Source organism: Barbus barbus, assembly GCF_936440315.1.
Source record: "Barbus barbus genome assembly, chromosome: 3".
Taxonomy (NCBI): Eukaryota; Metazoa; Chordata; class Actinopteri; order Cypriniformes; family Cyprinidae; genus Barbus; species Barbus barbus.
In genome coordinates, this window is record NC_136731.1 from 34,225,345 (window position 1) to 34,249,139 (window position 23,795).

Sequence of the window (23,795 nt, forward strand, 5' to 3'; positions counted from 1 at the left end):
CTTTACCCATTTAATTTTTATGGAGACAATGCAAATGTGACGTCCCAGCAGGTACAATTAGCAAGACTGCTTAGCAACAGAATGTCACTGATGAGGGAGTAAAGGAACATGGGAAGATAAAGTGGAGCGTTGATGGGAGCATGACAGCTGGATGTAAGGTCTTATTTAGAAATGTCTGTAGGAGTTTATTTGGTTATAGCCTACTTTGAGGACAAATTCTCAAAAAGCAGAACATTTTCTTATAGGCTTAGGACTTGAGAGGTTAGAATAAGTGTGTGGTATAAGCTCATTTAGCTAAATAAGGGGACACAATAGCCTAACAAAGTCCAAAAATGCAAAAATGGGTCACTAAAGAAAGTAAATAAATAAATACAATTATTTTAGTAGGCTATAAAAGATGCGTGGGTCAGGGTTTGCATATTATGGGAAGCAGCCAAGAGAAATTGCTTAATAAACACTGCATAATGTCTTAATGGAAATCTAAAAATGCAAAAAGGTTTGTCATAGAAGGGTTAGCCAACTTGACCCTATAGAACAGGGTTCCTCAAATCTTTCCCTGGAGGTCCAATCTGCTGCAGAGTTTAGCTCCAACCCTGAAAAAACCCCTCACCTGCCTGTAGCCCTAGTAATTCTGAAGACCTTGATTAGCTTGTTCAGGCGTTTTCATTAGGGTTGGAGTTAAACTCTACAGGACAGCGGCACTCCAGGATCAGCGTTGCCTACCCCTGCTATAGAAAATAGCATACATAAACAACTGAACAATACAATAAACAATACAATTCAACTGAAAATCTTTAGGTGTATTAAGTCACATGAGCATTTGCTCTTAAATTGTTGTCTCTCACCAAAACACTGGACCCTCCACGTTTTCATTTTGATCTAGGCCTACCTCGTTTTACACTAATAGGCTACTTACTGCACATATTTCCACACTGTGCATGTCTGTACATTTTCTTATCATACTCAGCAAAGAAAAGGGGATATAACACAACGAGTGAACTTTTAGTGAAAGTAACTTAAATCCTTTAAGGTCATAGGCTATTATTAATTTATATGGGTTCGGATGTAAGTAAGGGTCCAATTTAACTTCATTCCAGCTGAAATCGTGTGACTGTCCTGAAGCTATTGTTGAGTAAGTTAGGGGCACCATCTGCTGGTCAGTTCGAGAAGCTTTTGTTTGTTTCACAAACTGACACATTCAGCGGCCTCCGCCTCACTCCTCGTATAATAACGTACGTGGTATTTACTTTAAAAAAAAATACATTTCATGTCTTGATGTTGCTCAAATAACTATTTTCTAATTTCTCAAGCCCACCTTCTGTCGCACGGATCAGGGACTCGGCAGCACCGTCCTGGAGCGAGCGCACCTCGGGGCCCGGGCCGCCGCTTCTCCCAGCGGAGCCACGCTGGTGTGTTTGTTTTACCGGTGTGTAAATTAGCCGTAATTCATTTGCTCAGTAATGACGTGGGAGAGAGCTAATTGGGGCAGTGTTGATGGCTGCGTAAATGAGTCTCTAGTGTGATATGCTAATGAGACTCTCCCTGATCAGCTAGCAGACATAGGGGATGAATGATATCATTTTGTTCACAAACATACAAACAAACGTCTATATGGCGGCTTTCATTTTAAGTTTACTATGAAAACAACAAATTTTTTATTTTTCATGTACTTTTATTTCAAGCTTTAACTTGACATACCGTCAGAGAAAAAATATTATACTAGCCCAATTATACTCACACAAAACAGTACCGGTATTACCATAGTTGTTTAGTGTTTTTTTGTTTTTTGAGTATTTTTGTAAAAGTACCGTGTAAATAACATGGTAAATGATCGAGGGATATCACCGAATACAATGGTATTATCTGGTAGCACCACAGTACTTTTTGTAAAGAGTCAAAAGTAAAAACACAGAGACAGCATATAATGACAATTTCATTCTAAATCGATAATTCTATTTTTTATTGCTTTTCTGACACTCATGATGCCGTCTGACAGCCATCTTTAGGGTATCTTCGTTCACTTCTTTGCCTCCTCCTTTTCTGTTACAACTTAAGCAAAACAAGATTACATTAGAAAATATTACAGAGGGTTGAGGGTTTAGCCACAAACTAAACTCATTTTAAATGCTACAAGTGAGTTTTGGCATCATAACATTGGGCTTTGTGTTATAGTTTTAAATTATCAGTGTTTTTAATGAGTAGCATTAAGTGAGGCAAATGTAATTTAAATATAAAAATAGAGGAAATGAGCATGCACAATTAAATATCCAAGGTACTGATTTATTGTGCATCCCTAAATATTATGTCATAGTCAGAGTTACAAACTGGAGATAATGGAGATTTTTGTCTTACCTCGAACCTCCAGCTTGCACTCTACTTCATCTTCTCCCAGGTCATTGATGGCTTTGCATGTATATTTCCCTCCATCAAACAAGCTGGGCTTACGGATGTTTAAAGTCAGCACACCCTGGTTATTCTGCATGAGATACTTTGGATCCTCGCCAATAATCATCTTATTTTTCATCCATATAATCTTTGGCTGAGAGGAGAACAAAAGCGAATGAGAAAGAGAGTGCATTGTTGCTTAATGGGCTTAGAAGCGACTGCATGGGTGAATGGGTTTATATAGTCAGGGACTATACTAACACTTACTTTCGGATACCCACGGACAGCACAGCTGATGGCAGCTCTGTAACCTGCGATAACAGACCTGTCCATGAGAGGTGTGATGAACTTAGGAGAGCGGTACGTGTCTTTTTCCTTGTAGGGTTGCAGATTTTGTTGAAGACCTACGAGAAAGAGAATGGAAATAGGATTGCACATTACAAGTATCGCTTCAGCAGAGACACTTGGGCAATAATCATCATGTAAAGCAACATTCATTGTTTCAAGATGAGTTTTTAAACCACCAGTATACCTGTTTTGGCGATGACAGCTGTGTTTTTGCACATGCCAGCATCATCACTCATGCCACAGATGTTCTCGCTGAACACACGGAAGGTGTACTCGTTCCCCATCACCAGATCAGACACGGTACAACTAGGTCTGCGATTGTGTTCAAAAACCGTGAACCACTCCTAACAGGTGAACCAGCAAAAGACAAATTTTTAGTTAAACAGCCATACACACAAAGAACACCTGCTGTTATTGCCCTTGTACAAAACCTAGATACAAACCCTTATCTATATCTTCTACAGTTGATATGCTAGGTTTTCTGTGCTACTTCTTTTTTTAAATGACTTCAAATAAATTATATATATATATATATATATATATATATATATAAATCGCAGACTACATAAAACCATTCAGGTTTATTTATTGATTTGAAGTATATAACAGCCAGAAATATTAATAAATCTAGTGTAGGCTAGTCAAGTTCTCTCACACCTGACTACAAGTTCAGTAAACAATTCTTCATGGTGCTCACTTTGTGCAGAAGGAGCGGAAAACAATCCTCTCAAAACTGTTGGAAACACTCAAACCTCTGAAATGGCATTAAGATTTAAGGGGCCTAACCTGCTAATTATAAAGGAGTATTCACATACTGTTGGCCAATACAGTAGGTACTGTAGCTGGTTTACCTTGGTTTTCAAGTCGGCCTTTTGGATGGTATAGCCAATGATCTCACAGTTGCCATTATCTTTGGGAGGCTTCCACTCCAAAGCAGCATTGAAGCCCCAAACATCAGTTACAGTGACAGCAATTGGAGGCCCAGGCTTGTCTGTGAGAACGGGAAGGAAAGGGAAAGAAAAAAAAGGACTGTAGGTATTACTGTAGATCTTGACACCAATACACTATCCTAATTTTAACCATGAGAATAATTAACGTGCACTAAACGGAGAAGACGCTACAAGTGAGTGAGCAGAGGAATGATAAAAATGAAAGAGAGAGAAGAGAAAAAAGAGGGTGAGCACATGAGCGTGAGGTAAGGATAGTGAGATCAAGCTAAAAAAGAGAGAAAAAAGATTGAAAGCGAGAGAGTTGGAGTTTGCGGCTTTAATCCTGGGCAGGCTGCTGGGATGCTGGCAGCAAACTGTGACTAAATGGCTGTCTGGCTCATCTGAAGGGTTTTTGCACTCTCATTAGCTTACCTCCCAGCGGGAACACAGAGTGAGTGTCCCCTAATCCTATCCTAATCCCGTTCAACACCAGGAATAATCCAAACAACACCCCGCAGAATAATCCCTGCAACCAAACTGACCTATGACATCCTCGATTTTGGTGAAAGTGTAAGTGTTTAATATGAAACCTTTCTGACAGTTTAGGAGTTGGAAATTCAGCGTCACTTTTCAAAGTGATCCTCAAACACTTTCCACAGGTTAACAAAATTAACCTGACTCACACTTCACTTCGCAGGGAAATTAACCTTTTGAACTGTGCAGTTTAATCCTTTAATTTTCTGTCATCACTGTATTTGTGGTCCAATATAGTGATGTCTATAATGTTGATCTACACAAATGAATGTGCAGCATCTTCAACACCCTTAAACAAAACTTTGTATTTTTTTCACATTTAGTTTTCTGTTTGCAAGGTAAAACTATCTGCATCTTTAAATTCACCTTTTTGTTACCATTAAACCATTGCAAGTACATCCGTACTCATTGTGGTGGATGTCTTCAGTCATCGCATCACATCTCCCTGTTTTTTGAGCATCCTGCCACGAGGGTTGCATTTTGTATGATGGCATGTCAAGTTGGAATAAACATTTCATAGAGACACAGCCTTGTATCACACAACAACACTTTGGGAGGTTTTATCCTGATATCAAAACAAAATGATTAAAATGTAAAATTCTTAAAAAAACCACAAAAAACCTATCACAAGATCCCAGCATTCTGTTCAAATTGGTTGCACAGTACTTATTAAACACAAGAACACATCTTATGTAAAGGCCCTAAGAAGTGTGTGCAACCTAAGTCAAGTGAATGCTTGTGACTTCTTAGTCAAATTTATAATTCAGCCAACCCACGCCTCTGTAACTCTTAAATTTGAAATTATGCTGTTGTGCATATCCCTATTAAAACATCAACCAAATCATTTTGTTGACACTAACCTACAATCTGGATTTGAAGATTGACTTTGTCCTCCATGTTCTCAATCTGCACGGAAAGGGTGTACTGGCCAGAGTGCTCTCTGGCCGCCTGCCTGATGAACAGGATTGTGTCCACATCACTTGTGCGGACACTCACCAGCCCGGTGTCTAGAAGCGCGCCATCCTTGAGCCAGGTCACCACCGGACGCGGTTTGCCCTGATAGCAGTTGACATGGTGTAAGTCGATAATTTGAAGTGCTGCAAAGAGCAGCGACTGAACGGAAAAGTAGCACTACATAAGTACAGAGCAGAAGAATGTATGTGCATGACTGACCTGGAAGGGAATGACAAGGTTGACCTTCTCACCCACTCGTTTGATGTACTTAGTCCTAAGCTGCCGAGGGAGGCGGATTTTAGGACGCTCTGAGAAAGGAGATTGAGAGAGGAAAAAGACAGAAGAAAACTTGCTGAAAATGACAACAGACAGTGGGGTGTTTATACTTCATGTTCAGTGAGTCAAAGACAAGTGTGTTGTGTCAAATCTGCATTGAGTAGTTAAAGGGATAGTTCACACAAAAATGAAAATTCTCTCATCACTTAAAGGATTTGTTCACTTCCATAATAATAATTTCATGATAATTTGCTCACCTCCATGTCATCCAAGATGTTTTTCTTTCTTCAGTCGCAAAGAAATTAAGGAATTAGGAAAACATTCCAGGGTTTGTCTCCATATAGTGTACTTCAATGGCGACCAATGGGTTGAAGCTCCAAATTGCAGCTGTAGCTTCTAAGGGCTCTGCATGATCCCAGCCAAGGAATAAGGGTCTTATCTAGTGAAACGATTGGTCATTTTCTAAAAAAAACAAAACAGTTTCTATTCTTTTTAACCACAAGTGCTCATCTTGCACTAGCTCTGCCATGTGAATGCTTGTCAATCAACATTTCAATCAATCAACATTTATTTATATAGCCCTTTACAACACTCAAAGTGATTTCCAATAAAAAGAGGACAATTAAAAACAAAAATATAAGCAAACAACAAAAAATTACATAAAATACACAAAAATGTCACAACATTGCTAGATATTAAAAGCCAGTCTAAATAAATAGGTTTTAAGCATAGCTTTAAAAAGGCCCAGATCAGTGTGCATATGGGGGTGGACGCTTATTCCAGAGTCTGGGCCCAGCTACAGAAAAAACCCAATCACCCCAGTGTTTGTCTTCACGCATTACGTAATCACGTTGGAAAGGTCACATGTGGTTAGTTCTTCGTCTGTGTACTTTGGTTCCGAAAGGTAGGGTAAGGTAAAAAACGCCATCTCATTTTCAACTTCAAAATCATCCTATATCATTGTTTTACCTTTTTTTTGTAAAGGGTGTTTGACTTTCTTTGCACGTTCACTTTGTAAACACTGTAATCACATTGGAAACGTCACGCGTGACTTTTCCAATCTGATTATGTAATGCCTGAGGACAGGTAATTTTTTCCTCAAATATTACCTGTAATTTTGCTAGATATGACCCTTACTCCTTGGCTGGGATTGTGTAGAGCCCTTTGAAGCTGCATTGAAACTTCAATTTGGACCCTCAACCTGTTGATCCCCATTGAAGTCCACTAATGGAGAAAAATCCTGGAATGTTTTCCTCAAAAACCTTCATTCCTTTTTGACTGAAGAAAGAAGGATATGAACATCTTGGATGACATGGGGGTGAGTAACTTTTATTCTAGAAGTGAACTAATCCTTTAAGAAGATATGTGGAAAAATGTTCATACAGTGACGGTCAGTGAGATCCAGTGTTGTTTTGAGCAATATTTATCCCTATTTTCTCCTATTTTTTTGGAAGACAATATATCAATATGTGAATATTGGCTTAAGGTTCATCTCTTCAGTTTTCATGAGTTTGAAATGAACTAAACTCCACTAGCTCCATTTTTGATTCCTGATAATGTATCGTATGTTGTTTGTGTGCAAGTATGCATGTGTGCGAGTCTCACCGACAATCTCCCGAACGGTGACAGCTTGCGCCATCACGGCCGGAGGGCTACGACCAGCGATGTTCACAGCTGTCACCCTGAACAGCATCTTCTCTCCAACGGGCAGACCTCTGACCCTGTAACTATTCTTCTCAACAGGGGTCTCGTTGGCCTGCACCCACTCAGTGGCTGTGAGTTCCACCAGGAGCAAAGCAAGCGGCACACCAATAAGATATGTAAACATGTCAAAAAATTATCAAAAACAATTACTTCACTGAGACGGCACTCTATGTCAGCTCTATAGCAAAGTCCACCGCGTGCCTCACCTCCCTCAACACAATATTCAATGATGTACCCATCGATGCCACCGGCTCCAATTCTCTCTGGGGGAAGCCATTTTAAAGCACAGGTACCATCTGTAACGTCATCTACCATCAGGCGTGTGGGTTCACTAGTTGGTGCTGTGAAGGAGCAGGAAAACCAAGAGAAGGAATGCTGAATGAGCTGAAATATATGAACTGAATTGAAAAAGCAATAAAATAAACCAAAAGTTGTGTCAGACAGCCTGATGAGGAACTAACCAATGGGCATGAAGGGTTTGGAGCTGGCGCTGGGCTGGGACATGCCAATACTGTTAACAGCAAATACCCTCATCTCATATAACACACCCTCAATCATTTTCTTAGCATCATATGTTGTGGACTCATAAATGTCAAAGTTCAGCTTTGTCCATCTGGATGAGCCCTTCTTCTTTCTCTCCATTAAGTAACCTTGAAAGTACACCAAAAGTGTAAGGGGTTTCCCCACACATGTATCAATGTAATTCATAACCTAATTAAATATTTTCCGGGTATGTTTAAAAAAAAGCAAGACTGAGAGCATACTGACAAAATATTACAACGATGTAATATCTGTTGTCAAATTGGAGACATACACAAATGGCGAGAATTTTACCTTTCACTGGAACTCCACCATCAAATTTAGGTGGATCCCACTGGACAGAAGCACTGTCCTCACCCACCCCAGTGCATTTCACATTCTCAGGTGGATCAGGTACATCTGAACACAGCACAGAAAAAGTACAGGGGTGAAGAGTTGTAATGAAGAGATTTGACAAAGCAGCTAATGAGCACAGAAAGAGAGGGTTGCAGATGGTTAAGATGCATAAACTCACCAACAATCTTAACCATGACATCAGCCTTGTCCTCTCCGGCTGGGTTGGTTACAATGATATGATAGAGGCCCTCATCGGATCTCTCTGCCCCTTCAATAATAAAGCAGCTCAGGTTTTTCCTGGTCTCCACTCTCACACGCCCTTCGGCTTCAGAGATCTCCTGCATCATACAAACGTCATGCTTTCAAGCAAGCTGATATGCTGGAGATGCTACATTTCAAAGTTGATTTGCATATCCTATGTGAATATTTTCCTGCTGGAAAGATCAGCATGAATTTCCATGCTGGTTTTGTGTTGGTGTAGGTGTTTACCAGCAAAATCTTAATCAATGGGGTCCACAGCATGGGTAAGCTGGTTGACTCTTGATGGTTAAGTGTGGTAGAGACACAATTTGAAATACAACATATGATTGTGACCAGCACTGCTGGGCTTTGCAGCAGGGTTTTCTCACTGAATCTGATATGAAAACAAGCCCATATGTGTTGTTGGCTTTACATAAAATGGTATTATGTGACAATTTGCCAGGAAGCTCTCACTGTATCTCCTTTTTTCCAGCATACAGTGGGAGGGGGCTCCCCTGTAATGTCAACATCAAACCGGAGCTTGTTTCCTGCAACGACGATAATGGTGTTTTTGTTGACAAAGCTGCCAGTGGTGTCCAGGTGGATTTTTGGTGGTTCTGGTTAATGAAAGAAAGAATTGTGTCATTAAAAAACTGTCGCTCTTACACAAGCTATATTGCTAGATTTGTCGATGCAGGTCAGACATTTACCTTGACGAGGAACATAATCAATCTTGATCTCTGTGGGTACAAAATTAAAAAGCTTGGTGAATGCTGAAATTTTAAATTTGATTAAAAAAAGAAAATAACTCTTGATTTTCTCTCTTACCCAAGAAGTTGAGTTTGGCAGAAAGAGAAAGAGCATAACCATCTGGTACAAAGGTGTAATCTCCTGCATCTTCAGGTTTTACATCATCTATCACCAGTTTGTGAGTCCTGAGATACCAGGATGTAAAAATGTTACCACAACATAAGAAGTGTATGCCACATTATTTTTACCCAAATAGCAATGAATACACTACTGAAAGAATACAATTCTTTCAATAAGAAAGAGCATAATGGATACTTGATGACTAATCGCTTTTAGTGTCCTGGCATAGAGCAATATTGGTGAGGTCAAGGACGAGGTGATGCTGCTTATGCATGAATCGATAAGGGTGGCTGTAGGTGGTCCGCTATACCTGCCGATGTGTGTCATTTTGATGCGGTTACTGGGAATGACCTCCACCCCATCTTTAAACCACTTGCCAGTCACTTTCTCATCTGACACTTCACACTTGAAGACAGCCTGTTCTGCTGCCTTCAGTGTCAGATCAGCTATACTCTGCAAAACCTCCAGTTCCTTCTCTATAATAGAGAAAGAGAAAGAAGGACAATGTGTCCATTAATACTAAAAATAAATACAGAAACATAACTTAAATACCAGCCAAATGGTGGAAGGACTAAGAAGGGAGAATTGTCATTTTACTCTATCAAAACAAGTACCTTCCACTTCCAGCTCTCCCTTGGACTCCCCCCCACTAGTGTACACATAGTATGTTCCAATGTCCTCTGTGGTTGCCTCATTGATGATGAGCCAGTGCTTTGTCCCATCTTTCTTAAAGCGATACTTTCCATCTCGGCTCAGTTCCACTCCATCCTTCATCCTGAGAGAGATGAAGAGAGACAGAGGGAGAGCGAGACAGAGAGGGACAAAGATGGAAATAATGTTCATAAGAAACCGAGGAAGGCAATTTATGCCAAAATTACTGAAGATAAAATGAGAAAGAGTGGGACGTGTACAAAGAGAACATGGATGGAAAAAAACTGGATGGAAAGATAGTTTGTCCTTTGATACAGTAGAAAACAACCTTGAAAGATACGTATGATACTGTAATTGTATTGAGAGGATTGATCCTACTGGAGCTTTTATCATTTCTTTAGCATGTAAATTAAGGTACATCTTAAAGCCTCAAAGCTGAAAGAATTAACACCATGAGGAGTATATAATAACACTGGAAAGTTTTCCATCTGCTTGTCTGAACTTGAGCAGAAATGTCGAAAAGCACAAGCAGTCACAGACAGTGCTCAGCCACATTACTCATTTAAGCAGAGAGAGGTAATGACAGAGAAAAATGCATAATCTGAAACTAAATGTGGCATTTATTATAGGCTAATAGGTTTTTGTGTTTTTTGACATAACCATAGTAGTTGCTAAATGAGTCATTGTATTCTATAATTGTTGGTAATAAAAGAAAAACAAAAAATCAGTCGGATAATTTGCCGTTTAGCCTATTCAATGTTAATAATGGCTTGGTAATGTTCAATGACAATAATTAGTGATGTTGACCTTGATAGTAATGAAATTAATTTAGTCAGCTGGTGATGTTTTCAGCATTTTAATTTGTACAGTTTGTCAATTTATTTGTAGGCCTGTTTACTGAACTAAAGAAGCTGGTGACCAACTGACCAGGTTAGTGTCACCACCTTGGTCCAGTATCTCACCATTTCACATTGGCTCCCTCGTCAGACACTTCAACCTCAAACTCCACCTTCTCCCCAACCACCACATGGACGTCATCCAACATCTTAGTGATGGTGACAGGTGGTTCTGTTCATATAAACACACCAATAAGTGGTTAATACAATCAAACACTGTAAAATTAACAACATTTTCATCAAAGTACAGAGCAGCTACGATGCCACATATCCATGAAGATATCCATGAAGAACTAAAATGGGAGACAGATGCAGAGACTTGGCTCAAGAAAAAAAAAAAAAAACATGGCTCATGTAAATACAAGGTAAGGACGGACAGCATAGACAGTTTTAAAATAATCAATAGGCAGATGGCTACCACTCAGGCAAGGCAAGGCAAGTTTATTTATATAGCACATTTCACACACAATGGCAATTCAAAGTGCTTTACATGTAAGAAAGTAAAAAAGTCATAAAAAAATAATTATAATAATATTGATCACAGCAATAAAAATAAGGAGTTGGAAAGGACAGACAGGACACAGGACAGTGACAGATAAACAGAAAGAACAAATAAATTACAAAAAGGGGGGTGTGCTAATGATGTCATTGATGTTGATGATGATGAAGATGGTGATAATGACAGTGTACCTTGGACAAAGACCTCAGTGAAACTCTTCTCCTCTCCAATCACACATTCATATGCGGCATCGTCAGCGAGGGTGCACTTGTTAATAGTGAGCTTACGGATACCACCCACACTCTCAAAGATATATCTAACAGAAAGAGAGAAATTCAGCACAAGCCTCATGTAAGGCATCGAGCATCAACCATCAATAGCGATCATCAATGATGACCAGTGCACCTCTCAAGTGCTGTGTAAAACCATTTATTCCAGTACTTTTAAACACAAATACAAAAGGTCATACTTGGCTGAAGGTTTGATCTCCTGTCCATTTCTTAGCCATTTGACTTGAGCGTTGGGGTCAGCCAGCTCCACACTAAGCAGTATTTTCTTTCCTTTCTCCACAGAGTAAGCAGGATCCAACTTCTTTAGGAAAGCTTAAAACAGAAGCAGCACTAACATATTCAGTCCATTACAATACTCGCCCACCAATACCAAATCTATTTTGCTTGTTTTTAAAAAAAAATCTAAATTACATATTAGGTTTGGATTTGTACCCTTCATATTTATGTACGTGTGTGTGAGGAATCATGACTTGGTACATCCATCATGTGTCTCACCATCACTCTTTTTGGGCTCAACCTTCTTCATCTTCTTAAGTCTTTTGAGCATGCCCCTGAGATCAGTAATGCCGTACTCAAAGGCGATCTTCTCATAGTCACATGGCTTGGCATTTTTCAGGATCTCCCACACATCCACATCCATCTCAGGATCCTCCTTCTGCTTCCTCTCTCTGAGACACATGGAATCCAAAAATATGGTTAATCTTCATGTTTGGTTGCGATTGGCCATTTTTATGTTGAGTCCTAGGGACCCCAGTGATGTTGTACTTCCTTCAAATTCTATTAATATGTTTCTATGACCTACTCAAAACCGAGTATGCTGATAGTAATGAGGCTGCTCAGTTGTATCATGAAATATGCATGCATATTTTAGAAATTTGACTCATCCAAATTTCTCAGACCCCAGACAGAACTAATGGTCAATGTTAAAGCCTATATTAAATTTCTGCAGTGAATAAATGACACAATTAATTATAATGAGGCAGTGATAACTATGTATGCAATTTGCAGAAAGCATGATGTGAAAGTGAAAGGGAAGCCCTTCAACTGCACATAAAGTAAACAGAGTGAGAAGAAAAACCATGGAGGGTGTAGAACATCTTCCAAACCTTTTCTTGAGTAAACCACTGAAGTCCAGTTCACCTGCATCCTCTCCTGCATCTCCCCTACAGATGACAGAAGGTAATTAAAAAGAAAAAGAAACAATTAGGAGTATATCATGTTTTTCATAAATACAGTTTACTATAAACTCACATAACAGATGCTTACTATTACACACTCTTAAAAATAAAATTTCATGAAGAACATCCATGGAACATCCATATTGCACAAAAGATCATCCATTGAAACCTTTGTATATATCAAGGATACAAGCAGCATATTACCGACAATTACAGTTATGAATTTGTCAAAGGTTTCATCTGAAATAACTAACACTGCATTTAAGATATGCATTTTATTGGTTCATGCATTCCCTGGGACTCAAACCTATGACACAAACCTATGGTATTGCTAGCATCATGCTCTTTGAGGAACTCAAGAGTAGATCAAGGAGTCTGGCTCAGTCCTGGGGCTAAACAAAGACCTCTCCAAGCTGGACCTGGAGTCAAACTCTCAGACACGAGGAAAAACATCTCTCAATCAGTCCATGAGATTATTACTGCTCAGAAGAGCTGCTTCTGGCAACAGACCCTCAATGATATGCAAGAGTATCATACAATCTTGCTTGTATGAACATGAGGAGCATGTGCACTAAATTTATGTACTCCTACAGCAGCATCTAAAACATAAAGTCACTCTGACAAACCATAAACCATAAACATCTTTGGAGTGCGTTAAAACAATGTGACATCAAGACATCTATCAGTTACTAATGAGTAAGAGACACAGACACACAAATGAACTTACGATCGTTTGAATGCCTCCAAAATGTTTGTTTGCTGTGTCTCTTCAGCAGCTGAAGGAGAAGATGAAATACATGATGATGATGATGTGAGTGTTTGATTTGCTCCACAATCTGATTACATCAAAGCCAATAAATGTGTAGTGCCGATTTACTAAGTGCTGCGAAACTAACAGGAGAGGATCTAATCAGCTAAATACCTACTGAATAATGAATCAGCTCTAGATTACAGTAAAGTGTGCATACACACATACCAGGTGAGTGTTAACTGACTTTAATAATCTGAAAACTACATTACAGTATATGCATTATACATGATGAACATCTGGTGTTTCAAACTAGTTTCAGAGATAACACGAGAGTTTGTGAATCTATTTGTACATCAGAAAATGTAAAATGTTCTTTTAATACCCATAGCTGCATTATGTCCTACCTTCGACGGAGATGTCAAACGTGCAGCTGTCACACTTGTCTTTGGAAGTGACCTCACAACGATAACCTCCTGCATCTCCATCCACAACCTTAACAATGGTCATCTCATAGGTGTATATCTGGAATTAAGAAATATAACAGTTAACTCTGATCTGTAATGAACAAATCTCAAATAAAAAGCACTGTTTTTCTCATACCTTGGAGTTCCTATCGTAGGTTTCTTTGAACTGCAAGTGTTTTCCAGCCTTGCTGCCCAGATCCATCCATTTCCCCTTCAGCCACTTCATAGCTGGCTTCCTCAGCATCTGAGAGGAGTCCACCTTAGCCACAAATGTGACATTTTTCCCTGTTACAAATAAAATGACATGAATAAACAATGCTGAACTTTCTATATATTTATGAGAATACATTAAGCAGTACCACACAAGCAAGTGTGCTATTGTTATGAATATAGGTTATTTTTAGCACAATTGTGTTTCTGATATTGTTTGTATTCTTACAGTTCAAATAAAAATACAGGATCTGCACTCACATGTATACGTCTTAATGATTTATGCACTTTTAATTATACAAAAAGAACAGACTGATCCATTTGTGCTTTTTGTATAATAAAAAAATCCATAAATCATTAAGAAATATACAAGTGAGTGAGGATCCTGCATTTTTTATTTGAATTCTTTATGATTTTTATTGATCTACACACCCAAACTATTGGTTGAGCGCAGTGATTTAACATTTTTTGATTACTTACAGTTCAATAAATAAGAAGTTACATTATAGCCACAATGTTGCCAGTTACCTTATGTATTGTTGCTCTATCAATGGAATTATTTCCATAAGAAGTTTAAACTGTTGCACGTCTCTGAGCAACACGCAACAGTAGCGTTTGGTTCCAGAATGAAGTGGTGATTATGATTTGTTTATGATTATATTTGCTTGTTTCATTCCTGAACAAATCAGTGCTTTGAAGGAAATCAATTGACTGAATCAATCATTGATCCGCCCATAATGACAAGCACTTGCTTCATTCCTGAACAAATCAGTGTTTTGAACGAAATGGTTAAGTAAATGATTCAATGACTCATTCATAAATGCAATCACTTTTATCATACTTAAATGAATAAGTGTGCTGAATGAACTGACTAAGAGAATAATTCAATGACTCAGTTAGAAAGACCTACTGGCGTAACAATTGAATCTGCAGAAGCAGTCACTAAAAATCACCACTAATGCGCAGACTAGGAGCCTGGAAAGAAATTGTACAGCACACCAATCTTGGAGTGAATTCAGCAGTGCAGCTACGAACAGTTCAGAATCTCACCTTTAATGGCAGTGACACTCTGAGGCTTCTCCAGAAACAGCCCACTTATCTGAGACAGCTGAGGCTCTTCTCCTGGGACATGTTCTACCGGCAGAGTCAGAGAAACAATGTAAACTGATATGAACTACAGAGAGCCCACATTAATGGACAATAAGACAGGCTATAGTCAACCAGGACTGAAAAGAGGCTGAAAACAGTGAATCATTCATGATACTTGCTATTCATATTGACATGTAAGCAGCATGGGGTAAAGCTTCCTAAAACATTTACCACCATATAACAAAACACAACTATTGACTCTCACCTTTCAACCCTTCCAGATCCATAAACTGATAGTTCACCCAAAAATAAAAATTCTGTCATTTTTTGAGTAAATGATGACATAATTTTATTTGTGTGTGTGTGTGAACTATCACTTTAGGATCTGCACTGGGATGTGAAAGACACTTACACAATTTCCTTTTGCATGAGAGATACATTTTTTTTTTCATGTATATGTCATTGACAATACATGCTAAAGGATTTGTGTGTCTTACCATCCTCAGGCAATTCTGTATCAAAGAAAAAGAGAGAAAACAGATTGAAGGAAACCATTAGGAACTTATATGGCGTAACATTATGGCTCTTTTAAGACTGACCTTTTAGGAGGCATTCACATACACACATACTGTACATACTAACACACATAAATGTAGAAACTGACGTCCTTCTGTCCTTCAGTATTTCAGAATGAAGAAAGTGCATAGCCGTTAATTAAGTTATATTCTTCACTATCCAGTCAAACCCAATCAACTTCAGTGTCCTGTAAACCATTATAATCATAGTGGTACGGATGGGTGGGTGTATTTTTTTGGTAGATGCTGGTTAAAATCGAGTTAAATGGATGGCTTTGATGATTGATTATTTAAAACCAATTTTTGCATTCTCACCCTCATTTTCAAAATCAGATAACATATCAATAGAAAAAGTCACAGTAAATACGAAACAGACAACATAACAAGCCTAAAAGTGTGTCTGTGGTGGGATTAGGCCCAGATAATGTCATGCATTTCCATAAAACCAGAGAACAAAAGCTTCACTCTGTTTTATGTTTATGCAAGTTAATTTGATAAACTGAACAAGGATGAAAGGTCACAGTGCAATGCATAGTTTGGCTTATATTCAAAATAGTTTTGCATAAGGCTCTCCTATATAGCTTAGAACCACCCATCCTATTTTATGAAGATGATTTACCCAGATACACACAACCCAGATAAGATAGATGTAGAAGTAGTTTAACACTAATGTCAGCCACTAAACATGTACACTGTGAAAATGCTTGTCCAGCTCTGGGTGTCCTAATTTCATGTTGCTAATTGGCCTGACCCTCACACTCGCACGCTGGATCTCATACACAGATCCAGATACTTCCAATGGTGAAACTTTCAGAGGGACAACCACTTCAGAGTATCAGTATACTGCATAACCTTGGCTTCATAAATGCTCACCGCATTTCTAAAAAGAGGTTAAAATAAATAAAACACATCTAATGTATAATAATATATTATTTTATAAATTAATTTTGTATGTCAGTCAATGGTGCTAAATTCAATTTGTATTCAGATGGTGGTGTTACGACATCTGCAGGGGTAAAACTATTACTATTATTACTAAAGTTGAAAAAAATAAATAAATATATATATTGTGGCGGGAGGAGCCAACGACAGACACAGTGGGCGTGGCGTCAAGCCTCGGAGAGGTTTTTATTAAACAATATTTAAAATAAAGTGTCCAAAGGGGGAAAAGTGTCCAAAATAAACAGGGATCTGGTGTCCTCGTTGTGCTGCGGGGCTCGTGAAGGAGGGCAGTGTTCAGGAGGGAAGGGTCCAGGTAAGGGGCGGAGTCCGGCGGCCGCACGCGCTCCCGTCTGGAGGTCCCGGGGCGCGGGTGACGGCGGCTTCTGTGGCGGCTTCGTCCAACTCCTTCATCCCCGGGTGCTCGACGGGATTCCACGGCCCGGCGCCCTTGCCCGACGGCCGTATCGCGGGTGCAGTGTCGGCCGGACTGCGGGTCCGGCCGCTCGCGTCTCTGGCGGCGGCAGGTAGTTCCCTCTACGCTCCCTTTCCTGGACCCACGAGGACACCAGCGTGCATGCACGGGGAAGAGACCGGTCTCTCGAGGAGAGGCGCGCTCGGCGTTTAAACGGCGGCGGTGATGAGGCTCCATTCACGTCAGGTGCGCCTCATCACACGCCGCCAGCCCTGCGTGTTCAGCGCCCCTCCTCTCTCACACACCCACTCCCGTCGGGAGCCTGGTGAAGGGCGGCGAATACAGGACGGGGTGGTGATGATGGACAGGGGGGAGGCAGCCGACTCGTCACAATATATATATATATATAACATGAAAAATTACATTAAAAAGTTTAAGTTGCAGGACTAAAATGACTAAAACTGAAAAAACAAAGCTGAATAGAAATATTATTAAATATTGAAATATTTAAAAAAATATGAAAATGACAAAAGAAAAATGAAAACTTTTTTAATGCTTTCTAGTAATATCTGTCAGGTAACGGGGATTTTATGAGTGAAAATCACTTACACTCTTCATCTGGATGCTTTGGCGAAACTTAATTTGAATAGACAGCCAAGACTGTTTTCTTTTATAGTTGGTCTAAAAAATTCATATGGCCGTTAAAAAAGAGAGCACTGTTCAGTGACCAATGAACTAACATGAATGAAAACAGACTTGCTGGCATTCGCCAAAGCAGTCTCAGATTTCAAACCACTTGTTTGCTTGCTGGTCTTGATTTGGCCAGTCAGAACCCCTGTGACAGACCTGCGGACCACCGACAGAGACAGTGACTGACATTTGGTCACATGCACAGTCACAGGAAAGCAACTTGCACATTGACAAATAAGCACACACACACACAAGCGAAACAAAAGGAGTGTTTCTTTCCCTTACCGTCGCGGCCCTCATCATCTAAATTTAAAGAAACAATGGAAGCATAATGAGGTTAAGGCAGCACATACAGAGAGACGGGTTAAACACCAACATTATAAAAAAAAAACTACGTCCCAGTGTCTTGTGTCTGGAAACTAGAGCTGGAGAGAAAGTGTAAACAGACCAAATAAAAGAATAGCAGCATACCTGTCAAACAATGTCAGCAGCTTTGAATAAACGTGATTTGTTTTGGCAGTTAGTTATATAATGCAGTGACATTTACTGTTTGGAGTCACTGTAGGCTGTTAACACAAATTCACAAATCCACACTGAAATGTGAATCCTAAGCACATCTGATTGAAAAAGTACACATGTTGACACCACATTACACTGTGTACAGATCTCACCCTTCACCCTAAGCATTGGCTCTCCTCCAGAGGGAACGATTTGTACCTCAGTACAGTGTTCATTTTATGACACTAAATTCATGACAACATGATCCAAGAACTGCAAAAACGTATGCACAAGCTTACTGTTCATTATCGTATTAAGCTACATTATCACAATAAAGCTCACAATCAGCTTCAGTGCACATTGTTAAAAGAAATGCATAAATGCATATAAACACACACACACAAATACACACTGTTTAAAGACTACAGCGCTTACTTCCTAAAGCTGTTCAAAAATATTCTTTGGGCCACTGTGGCACTTTAAAAGTGGCACTTAAACATCAATGACAAATTTCATTTTGTTTTTCAAGATTAAATAAAAGGTCTTTTTAGAATAGTGTTTACTGCAGTCTCACATTTTGCCCTTTAAATGCCAGTGACAGCATCTCCCACAGCAACTGGAAAATATTTTAAAAGAAATTGTAATTTAAAAATTTAATGTTTTTAAATGCATGCAGCACAGCAATAATAAGGTAACTTTTATATCACAGCATATGCTGGGCTTTTGTTTATAACACATCTTCCTATTTATGTAGGAAGATGTAATATACTGTAATTTATGTAAACTGTATTATCTAGACACAGAATAGTAAATAAATATGGCTCTGCATAAATACAAAGTTAAATTCACTTCTATTTATTTAAAGCAGGACTTAAGTCAGGACTTAACCGCCATAACACACACACACACACACACACACAAAGCTCATCTGTAGAAGTAAAGCTACCCCTTGTACCCTTGACAGACTGAATGAAGACAAATGGCATTCATGACAAGATTCAGAGCAGGTGACCCACCTTCAGCAGGCTTCCCTGTGAAAAAAAAGACATACTGAGAGTGAGTCTGACTGCTTTTAAATTATTAATTTAATCAAACAGATTATAAATACTTAGTAGAGTAAAGAGATACAAGTACAAACCAGCAGGTGGAGCTTCCACCTTCTGTCCCTTGGCACCTGAAAAAAATGAAAGATATAATCACAGCATTCAAAAGGGGTCATGTTAAAGTACATCACTTGTTAGTTTTGTTCAGTACTGTGCAAAAGTCTCAGGCCATTAATATTTTCAACAACAAAAAATAGTTTTAAACCAGTTATTTCTATCTTTATATTGTGTGTCTAAATGTAAACTATGCAGTATATACACATGCAAATGTAAAATATACGGTATATATGTAAATCATGAAACTGAGCAGGTAAACGGTGAAAAATTATACATGACTCAGAGCAGAATCAGAACACTAAATAAATGTATAAACACTGATTATATATGCGCATACGTCCTCATAACGAAACACTTCTGAGATAGCCTTCAAGGCTGCATGTAAAAAAAAAATAATAATAAAAAAACAGTATATGGAGTGAGGGCAGAAAGTATTTTGGAGTGCAGGCATCCGAGCCTCTCCTCTGGTCAGTATACGTGTAAACAGCTTTGCTACATCGTGCCACTGTCACTTTCCAAGTCGCAGTCTTGGCCTCGAATTGACATTGGACCTGGAAGGAGTGGTCAGACCTTCACTATGTAGTGTTAAGGATATGAGATACCGCACCTGGCCTCGGCCCTGAGGGTCAGATTGCGTGATCTGCTTGCATACCAAAGTACCAACACGTCTATTTTTGATTAGGTTGGTCTTTCAGATTGCAATATGTTAATGGGGTTCAGGCATTTCTGGTATATCTCCTCATCCCAGAGGAGGAGGGGGATGTGGTGATCCAGCGATTTATAAATGCTTCCCCTGCTTCAGGATCTAAGGAGCTGGCTAAGATGTCCACCCAAAAAAGGATAGAGCAGCGGGTTCACCAGACAGCTGAAGGTCATGACTATACACAAACAGGGACCTGTAACAACTCTACTGGGAAATGCTCAAATGCTCTGAGCAGCTCTCACCTTACCCATGATGAATTGGCCTGGCAATGTTAATTTGCTTGGCTAAAATATAGTTAAAAATCTTTGCTGAGGTGGAGGACCCAGTCAGCTTTTCATTAAAATGGCACTGTCCTCTTATCCATCGCTAACGCCTTTGCAATGCTGTGCATGTGGTTTGCTGTCGCTATGGAAACCAATATAATACTCTTGCTCTCACCTGTTGAGCTCAAGTAAACACCTATTAATCATATTTTATTCCGTTGGAAAATCAAAACAATCTTGCTGGTTAAGATAAAGGAGAAATCTGGTGGTGATTTGAGCATCTAACTCACTCATGTATGTTTTGCAAAAGCAATATTTTAGAATGTGTCTCAAAATGATACTTATGTGATATCAGAAATAATTCTGTTTCAAAAGATTATTAAATACTATAATAGTATAGAAATAATACTAAAATAACACTGTGCTATATTGAGACAGATAACTTTTCCTAATGATATTTTTTTGACCTAAATTCTCTAAGGGCTCCTGATCTCCTGCTCAACTCAACTGTTGGCTCTTCTCTGGTTTCCAGTCGTCAGCACTCTCTCCATCTTGTTAGTCTTGGTCGCTGTTGCTGCTACACACATCCTCAGTGCTAAAAACTATCAGACACTCACTCACACTCAACACAAACACACACGTTCTAAAAGTGTAGGTGAGGTAAGAAGTCAAATGGAGGCCAGTGTAGCCCTAATGCTAGTGCTAAAACACTAATGCACAGAGATTTAAAGTATTGCAGACTTAACCACTTTCACAGCAGCAGTGGTATTATTGTTATCTTAAACTATTAAAATTATTTTGGTAATTAATTTAAGTGAAGTTGAAATCAAATAAAATATAAAATTATGAAAAACCTAAAGGCTTTTGGACTCGGCCCTGAGGGTCAGACTGCATGATCTGCTTGCATACTGAAGTATTACTGTTAACTAAAACACTTGTTAACTAAAACTATTACATTTATTTTGGTAGTTAATTTGAAGTAAAGTTGAAATAAAATATAATATTACGAACAATCTAAAAATGTGAACAAACATATTAAAAACTAAAACAGAATTACCCAGCCATATATATATATATATATATATATATATATATATATAAAAATATATACACATACAATAAAAATAGCACATAAACATTACTAAAAGAAACTAAAATTAAAAAACTGAATATTCAAAATATTGAAATAACCCTCTTATTTTTTATTATTGTTCTCAGAAAGGGACATCTATAGATAAAAATCATATGGAAGCCCTTTTCCAAGCCTGTTTCCTCCTCCTCAAAACAAACAAATAGATAGATAAATAAATAAATTACAAGGTAATATTTTATTTTAAGGTGTCCTACACGTTACATGTACTTATGTACTATTATAATACAAATAAATGATGCATAATTACATGCAAGTAACCCAAAGCCAAACCCTAATCCTAACCCTAACTATATAGTAAGTACATGTAGTTAATTCATATTAATCAGTACTTAAATGTATAATTACACTGTAACACGAACACCTTCAAATAAAGTGCAACCAATTACAGTTACAAATTACCTTTTTTGTTTTTTTTACACTGAGGGAGGCAGAAATGGGCTTTCATAGGAGAGAGAAAGAAAGCCAGACAGAGATGGTCAGTGAAATTTAATGTGGTTGTGTTAAATTAGCATGGAGAAGACTCTAAAAGATATCTAAAAGTATGTTTCATAAACAACATATGAGTGTAAAGTCTAATGCCCTCTTGTCTCCTATGCCTCACTCTGTGTCGATAATGTGAATCCATTTCCATAAATACAACATCTACGATTACATATATCTCCATCCTCACATAGTCTGGAGAATATATCAATTTTTACGTCCCTATTCATTTCTGTCTGATCCAAAAATGGAAGGTTCTACGTTGCTAATCCATGGTTGTTTTAGAGACGCCAGCCCCACTGGCCCCTGGGTCACACAGCTATTCTGAAGCATAGCAAAACAAAACCGCAAGATGTAATTGAGAGCAGGCTGAAATCCAGAATCAGCATTTGAAACTAAATCGTATTCCTGGCCGCACTCAGAATTTGCTCACTTTAGTTACATTAGCCTATAGCGCTAGTACTCTCTCCTTCAATTTGCTGATAAATCACTCTCTACTCTGTGTTCCTCTCTCTCTCGTCGCTTCCTCACTCTGTTTGGCCGACTAAACTCTGTGGAATGTTCACGAAGCTAATCTCTTATGACATTTACTTCATTACTTCTCTATATCTTATTCTTCACCAAAGGTAAAAGTCTTTTTTGAACCAAAAGCCTCCTGACTAATCAAAATACAGATGTGATTGAGGACAATTCAGTTCAGGTTGTCTTAAAAGAAACGAGAGAGCATGTCATATAATAACACACACAGATGATTTCAACCATTGTGACAGGCCAATGAAGGAAGATAGACTTCACAACATTGTAAGGTCTCTCAGACACATCTTGGGATGTGATAACTGAAAGCAGGGGCTTCACTCCGAGTGGCCTTGAGTTAACATGTCGACCCACACCACCCTGCGTTAATGTCGACAAATGCCCATCGCATATCAGCACATATATGCTTCCATTGCACTGCGACTTGTCACATACAGTGTTATACAAACAAAACTTGAAAGGATGTCTGAGTGTTTAGAGTCAGGCTCAAATGTGTTTCAAGTGTGACTAATACCAAAAATCCTGTGATCTCTGCCCTTCGAAAGCACAGCCTACTGTTATTTCTCCTATATGGTCAATCCAATCCCAAGTGAATGTTTTAAACTGTCAACAAATTAGGTATGGTACTGAATATTAGTAACCATTTCAATTAAGATGCAAAATATAGAAAATATCTTGGTCTGGATCTGGGTTTCAGTTAATGATCTCAAACGTTTCAGCAAGCTAAAGGGAGCCAGTGTAGTCAGATTTACAAATGACTCCTTTTAGGGAATCAAAAATAAAGCACAAACAGTGTAGTTCCAGTCACAAACAAATGACTCTTATGAGTTGATTCTCTCAGTGAATCATTCACAAACTTTCTATACACTTTCTTGGGAGTTCATAACTGAAGTGCCCATACGTTCATAATTGTATTAATTGATATTTACAACAAATGCAATTTAATGTTATTTCCGTTAGTATCCACAGTATTAGTTTCTGGTTTTATTATTATAACTCTTAAATTAGTGATTGATCTGGTTATGTACTAGTTTAGAAAGATCCCTACATAATTTCTAACATTACCTGAGAGATCATTTATTATGTCTAAATATCAATCTCTGCATGACAATACTGATGATTTGAGTTATGGATATAGATCGTAATATATTATCATTGAAATTTGAGAAAGTTAATTGATCAAAGTGAATCAGAATTGAATAAAATTATTGTAAATTGAAAACAAATTGAATCTGAAATCA

The 23,795-nt window shown here is 38.5% G+C and overlaps 1 protein-coding gene across 1 annotated transcript in view; it reads right to left on the reverse strand.

The window, feature by feature from the left end:
* Positions 1-1,663: 1,663 nt before the first annotated feature.
* LOC306845249 (myosin-binding protein C, fast-type-like) overlaps positions 1,664-23,795 on the reverse strand; it is a 29,644-nt gene continuing 7,512 nt past the window's right edge. Inside the window, exons 2-28 of the mRNA XM_079377937.1 lie at positions 19,390-19,435; positions 15,106-15,189; positions 13,982-14,130; positions 13,786-13,903; positions 13,358-13,406; positions 12,559-12,615; positions 11,948-12,120; positions 11,632-11,764; positions 11,354-11,478; positions 10,730-10,835; positions 9,731-9,891; positions 9,427-9,592; positions 9,075-9,181; positions 8,957-8,986; positions 8,721-8,863; positions 8,185-8,344; positions 7,965-8,069; positions 7,592-7,780; positions 7,337-7,471; positions 7,032-7,199; positions 5,370-5,458; positions 5,057-5,252; positions 3,585-3,724; positions 2,918-3,077; positions 2,653-2,789; positions 2,353-2,539; positions 1,664-2,049 (exon numbers count right to left, since the gene is read on the reverse strand). Coding sequence (XP_079234063.1) covers positions 2,018-2,049; positions 2,353-2,539; positions 2,653-2,789; positions 2,918-3,077; positions 3,585-3,724; positions 5,057-5,252; positions 5,370-5,458; positions 7,032-7,199; positions 7,337-7,471; positions 7,592-7,780; positions 7,965-8,069; positions 8,185-8,344; positions 8,721-8,863; positions 8,957-8,986; positions 9,075-9,181; positions 9,427-9,592; positions 9,731-9,891; positions 10,730-10,835; positions 11,354-11,478; positions 11,632-11,764; positions 11,948-12,120; positions 12,559-12,615; positions 13,358-13,406; positions 13,786-13,903; positions 13,982-14,089 — 3,174 coding nt within the window. The 5' untranslated portion in view covers positions 14,090-14,130; positions 15,106-15,189; positions 19,390-19,435 and the 3' untranslated portion in view covers positions 1,664-2,017. The remainder of the gene's footprint in view (positions 2,050-2,352; positions 2,540-2,652; positions 2,790-2,917; positions 3,078-3,584; positions 3,725-5,056; positions 5,253-5,369; positions 5,459-7,031; positions 7,200-7,336; positions 7,472-7,591; positions 7,781-7,964; positions 8,070-8,184; positions 8,345-8,720; positions 8,864-8,956; positions 8,987-9,074; positions 9,182-9,426; positions 9,593-9,730; positions 9,892-10,729; positions 10,836-11,353; positions 11,479-11,631; positions 11,765-11,947; positions 12,121-12,558; positions 12,616-13,357; positions 13,407-13,785; positions 13,904-13,981; positions 14,131-15,105; positions 15,190-19,389; positions 19,436-23,795) is intronic.